Genomic DNA, 6,000 nt, shown 5'->3' with positions numbered 1-6,000 from the left:
TCGATTAATTCGCGTGGTCGTTGGGAAAAATAATTAATCGAACCTCGAAACGACTAAACCGACGATCACAAGCTCGAGAAGAACTCGGATCCTCTAATATGTCGGTCGATGCTTCGAGTGAAATCGCTCCTAGTAGAACGTAGGTAAGCAGGAGGTAAAACGCGTAAAGGTCGCGAATCTAGACGAGGGTTCTGGCATTGTCCATCGTGGAACGTGGCCATCGGTGAAATCGGTGAAATCGGTGAAATCGGGCAAATTGTTCCACGATCTAACCCTTCCATATCGCGAATAACTTTTATCGATCGGCACACATTTCGTCTCGTTTCTTTTCTCGTGCCCTCGTGCCCTCGTGTCCTCGTGTCCACGTGTCGTGTGAGCGACACGTTCCGTTCAGTTTCCACGCTTCATCTCTGTTCGTTTCGACCCCTCTCGACCCGCCAGACAGTGATCCTACGGTCGCGGGATTGGATTTTCCACGATTTATAACCGCATCGATTAAAAGTTTGACCGAGTTTGAGTCGACGAGCGGGCTTTTAAACGTTGTCGAAGACCGTTGGAATCTTTTACATGCTGTTTCACGCGTATCGCGCGTAGATACAGATCGTACAGATCGTGTATACATCGGTCTCTCGATCTATGTAGTTTTCGATACACGGATCCACCTGTATCAAAATATGCAGCTATCGATATGTTTGTATTCTACATATGTCGTGTGATCATTAACGCGTAACAAACGATAATCGAATATTTAAATGCATTTGCGCCAGTAATTTGCTTGGCTGGGTGATCGAACTAGTACCGATATTGTATACTCGAGTTTTACTTCTTATGTATCCTTATAGTACAATGACCACTCGGTAAGTAATTGAAATTAATATTTACATTTTTGCGCGAACAAGCCGCGTTTAACGAAACTTGGTCGCGATACACCTATTTCCGCTACCCATCCAACGTGTCCGATCGTCGCACGACGAAAGAATTTCTCTCGACGTCGAAAACTTTTCGTACAACGTAATTCTTCGGCGTTAACTGTTGCTTGTCGCGACGTTGATCCGGTTGCCGGCTTAACACGAGCCTATGGATGGTCCGTGGCCATGTCGCTTGTAATTAAAGGGCAGCAGCCCGGAATTCGCCTCTCTCTTTCGTTATATCCGCTGACACGCGAAACGAAGCGCCTCCTCGTCCCATAGCGACGAGGAAGAGTATTTCATCGCCACGCCGGGCGTCACGTAATTCCGACGGCCCTCTTGTAATCTTCTTCGCAAATAGCTCCATCTTGGCGCAATCGCTTTTTAACTAGAAGCTACGGCTCGACCAGGCATCAAACCGACTTTTCCTCGGCTATAGCCGAGTCTCGAATCTCCGTTTCGCAGCAAGGTTCTCGAGATAGGGCGATTTCTCATCGATGCAATCTGTAACCGCGAGTCCACGAACAGCGAACTTGTCGTTTACACGGAGTTGCCAGCTGTTGCACCGTGCAACTCGGGATTCATACCTCGGATTGCTTTCTTAAAGACCGGTACGTCTTTGTTTCGACGTAAATAGGACGATTCGTCTTACCATACACGGCGTTAGGATCGTTAGAAATTAAACGTCAGAACGACAAAGATTTTCCTTGGCAGCGGGTCAACGTTCATCCATTCGGGAATATCTTGATTCTTCTGGAAACTGTATACTGTCTAAGGGTTCGGATACCGTCGGTACTGTCTAAGGTACACGTGGTAACATATTTTGACGTTTACGCGCATTTACTTTGTTCTATCAAATTAAAGGTTTCATCGAATTATCGTGTTTTGAAATTAGATTTTTTGAATTTAGTTACTTTTCTGATATTTTCCATAGATAAAACGTAAAAACATACGTCGATTAAATCGGTTTATAGAAATTGAATGTGAATCGTTTCTATTATGACTTTTCATGTTGGATTTACGTTAAAAGCGTCATTTTTTTTTTTTTTTTTTTTTTTTATAAAAATGTAAAAGTCCGCGGAACAAATTTTCACGCTTTAGTTTCATAGAGTCAAGGTAACCGATCGATATTGTTACTCGTTTCCAATTTTGCGTCTGTTTTCTTCGTTCGATACAACGAGAAAATAAGTAGGTTTTCTTTTTTTTTTTATTTAGAAAAGTCATCAAATAAAACGTGATTCATTTGCTGTTGGACAATTTCGACCAAATTGAATAATATTTCCTGCTTTCCTTCCATCTAGATAAAATTCTGTGAAATTCCCTTCTCCAGGTATTACTTTGTCAAATTAATTTATCAAAAATTGAAAATACTGAAATATCACTCGCTTCTTCCAGTTTATAAAATCAATTAACGTTATTAATAAAATAGAGAAGAACGTGAAATATTTATATACAATATATGATGTATAAGAAAGTAGCTTTTCTACAAATTCACCGTAAACGTATACCCTCTTTGTTAATTCGAATAAATGTCGATTAATAAAACAAGTATTTGTTTCTTAGATTTTGATTTCGAGAAGGCCAACAACGATCGAAAGAAAATAACAGTGGAACCTTTGCGACTGGAAATTTTATTTCGTCTGAAACGTTAATACGAGAATATGAAATTTAGTAGCGGAGGAGATGTTTGCGATTAGAACTGTGAAGCCAGTTCACGTACGATTCGTGTATGTGCTTTTAACGGTAGTATTTTTAGCGAAAGTAGTATTCCACTAAGAAATTAAGAGAACCAAGTCGAGAAGGTTTCGAACGAAAGAAGAAGTTGTTAAGGATATTAGGACATTTAGATAATTTTACATGGGCAATCTGTGCAAAGAAATAAGAATAACTTTGTAAGATTTCTTATTTTTTAAATAATTTTCTTTATATCCATCGAATATCGTTAATGGTAATTAAGAAATGTTTGAAACATGGCGTTACTTGTAGCCTGAAACCTCGTATAACCTATTCAAAATTTTATCCGAAACTTTTCATCGTTCTATTGTAATTTATCGATTGTATATCTCTGAATTGCAGGAACTAGGCTGCGAATCAGAAGCAAGCGGCATTAGGATAAAACCTTGTTCCAGCCAGCTTGGTCGTTTAACTCGACAAGTTGTCACGACCCGTGTAACGCGAATTCTAATGTTGTACAGTGGACCGCGTGTGATGGTCGTGAAATTAAACGTCGAACTCGACGAGAAAATGACGCTTCGTTGAGGAAACGTAGACGTTCGAACGAAAATCTTGCAACGAAGAACGCTGGGAAACACTTTGGTCAACGATGGACTGGTTTCAACGATCGTGGTCGATCGGCACGAGTACACAGCCATTGAGGAGGATCCTCTGTCGTACTGGTAATCGTATAAAAACACCTGCTGCCCAAAGAAGATCTCACCCGAGGGCCCAGAAGGTACGTCTACTATCCATCGACGAGTATCCCGAATAACGAAATCGATATCGACGCTCTTAAACGCTCTATGGTAAAACGAGTGTTGTACGCTTAACCAACGGGAGAGAAAGAAAGCCGACAAAATTCACGTACCGTTGATCGATTCGCCGGAAGCGCAGAATATTTCTATACTTCTATACTGTCTATGTATCCATCGGCTTCGGATCGAAGTAGAAAAAGGCAGGGGCAGTTAATCGACGGTAGCAGAAGCAAAAGCAAAAGCAAAAGCAGCCGTACAGCTCGACGGAATACACGGTATCTATCTCTGTTCCAAGTTGACAGATTACAGGCTATTGCAACAGGGTAAGGCTAAATTCGGATAAGAGGCGAGCATGATCCGCGTGGGCAGGCGGCATTCTCCACGGCCATGACCGAGTGAAGTAGCCGGGGATCGTCAGACACGTGGTCCACCATGTTGAACGTAATGGCAGCGGTGACGACAAGTTTACCTAGCCGAGTAGATCCGACACCGACATCTTCCAGCAATACCAGCGCTGCATCGAGCACCGCGCCGAATAACGTGACGTCGGTTCCTGTGGAGAATCCAACGGTTGAAAATCTACCCGAGAACGTGAACGTGTTCGTAGTTGTGATCAAGGGTATCATTATGGGCAGCATCATCACGACGGCAGTGCTAGGTAACGCTTTGGTGATCGCCAGCGTGAGAAGGCACAGAAGATTGCGCGTGGTAACAAACTGTTACGTGGTGAGCTTGGCAGCGGCTGACCTCTTGGTGGCCATGTGCGCGATGACGTTTAACGCCTCGGCTGAATTGTCCGGAGGCAAATGGTTGTTCGGTCGGTTCATGTGCGACGTGTGGAACTCGTTGGACGTTTACTTCTCCACGGCCTCGATACTTCACCTGTGCTGCATCAGCGTCGATAGATATTACGCTATTGTCAGCCCGCTCGAGTATACGGTGATCATGAGACAAGGGACGGTCGGATGTATGCTGGGTAGTGCATGGATTTTACCGGCTTTGATCAGCTTCATACCGATATTCATGGGTTGGTACACCACGCAGGAACATTTGGATTATATGGTGAAAAATCCGCAGGTAAGCTCGATATTCTCAACGATTCCTCGATTATTCCATTACTATCCTATGAACATCGTTCTTTCGGATTCTCATATTTTTCTATCCTTTTTCATATATTTCAATATGATTGATATATTTCGTTTCTTCACGCATATATCTATTTCTTTGCTCGAGAAGAAATATCTCCCAACTCTTCTTCCTCCATTCGAATAGCGAAATATTCATTAAAAAAAAGAAAGAAAGAAAAAAAAAAAATCAGATTATCCGACTAGGAAATTTTTCGTGTTTTCCAAACTCTCGAATAATCGTTAGACGCAACAAACTTATATAACACGCAATAAACTTGATAAGTTTGCGAAACATCGACAACGACAGTTCTGTATAAGGATAATACGCGAAATTAATACATTTTGTACGACAATCGTTCATTCGCATAACGCAAGATGAATCTTTCGGTTAACAACTAGATTCCGTAACCTGTCTAATAAGCGTTCTAACCTCCATACGAAATTGTGAATACCGACTATAATTCCTCGGGGATAAGAGGATTTGCGCAAGAGGCTTTTCCCCAATTTGCATACGCATATGTTACGGTCAAATCGACCAATCACGTCCTTGACGTGGTCCACGTAACTTGCACTATTGTTTCCTTGATTGGCTAATTTGGTTATGTATAGCGGTCGATGCATCATGGGAACACCGTCGTGAACGCCCATTGTAAATTCAGAAGTTGCGGCGATTCGATGCCAGAATATTGAATTTACACCACGAGGGATCAATCGTCGTTTGCTCTCAGCTCGTTTATTCGTCGCTTTGCCAACAAGTTTACGAATTGTACATATATTCTTCGATCGGTCGCAGGTTATCCAAAACGATGCCTCCTTTCTAGATCGTCAGCAGCTATATCTAACGGAATTTCTAACATTGGATTAGAATCTAAGATCACAGTCGGAACGATCGATGTACGATTGTCAGTCGTGATTAACAAATAAATCGCAGATTTTCCTGCATTTACGAAAAGTCTGTAGGTGGAAGAAATGCACAGAACTAGAAATATCTTACGTAACAATCGATCAATTCAATGTCTTACGTTCAATGTGTGGGTGCGTGTCGTTGAAAAAAGGAATCGCTCCATTTTTAAACTCTTGTATGGCTGAATGTCTCGTTTGTTATCTTTCATTTTCTCGAGGCGTAACCGTTTTCTTACGCGATCGTTATAAATGGAAATCTCTACTCGCTATTATTCAAACGATCGTATCGCGTTCGAGGTAGAGATTATTCGGGCAAAGTAACGCTTCGCGGATGGAAATTGCATTATAAAAATAGAATCGTTCGTTAATCTGATGCAACGATTCCCGTATTCGTGATAAAAATGTCGAGTGTCCATGCCTGTTTCGCTGGCTGGCTGGCTGGCTGGCTGGCTGGCTGGCTGGACAAATCCAATTTAAGAGTATCTTCAGCCGGCTGTAATAAAAATAAACCACCGTGATATCGAGGAGTCGATGCTCCATTTGCAGTTGTAGTATAATTGGACGGGAGAATTCCTACCGCCAGTATTAAAT

At 42.1% G+C, this 6,000-nt stretch overlaps 1 protein-coding gene across 2 annotated transcripts in view; it reads left to right on the top strand.

Moving 5' to 3' along the window:
* Window positions 1-3,714: 3,714 nt before the first annotated feature.
* LOC132914321 (octopamine receptor beta-3R-like) overlaps window positions 3,715-6,000 on the top strand; it is a 112,416-nt gene continuing 110,130 nt past the window's right edge. The window contains exon 1 of one of the 2 annotated variants that reach the window (XM_060973354.1): window positions 3,715-4,456. In XM_060973354.1, the coding sequence (XP_060829337.1) occupies window positions 3,812-4,456 (645 nt within the window). In that variant the 5' untranslated portion in view covers window positions 3,715-3,811. The remainder of the gene's footprint in view (window positions 4,457-6,000) is intronic. The other variant, XM_060973353.1, reaches the window with a different exon arrangement.

The sequence above is a fragment of the Bombus pascuorum genome, chromosome 14, assembly GCF_905332965.1.
Source record: "Bombus pascuorum chromosome 14, iyBomPasc1.1, whole genome shotgun sequence".
NCBI classification, from domain to species: Eukaryota; Metazoa; Arthropoda; class Insecta; order Hymenoptera; family Apidae; genus Bombus; species Bombus pascuorum.
Note: the sequence above shows the minus strand (reverse complement) of the source record. Positions and strands in the feature narration are given on the sequence as shown.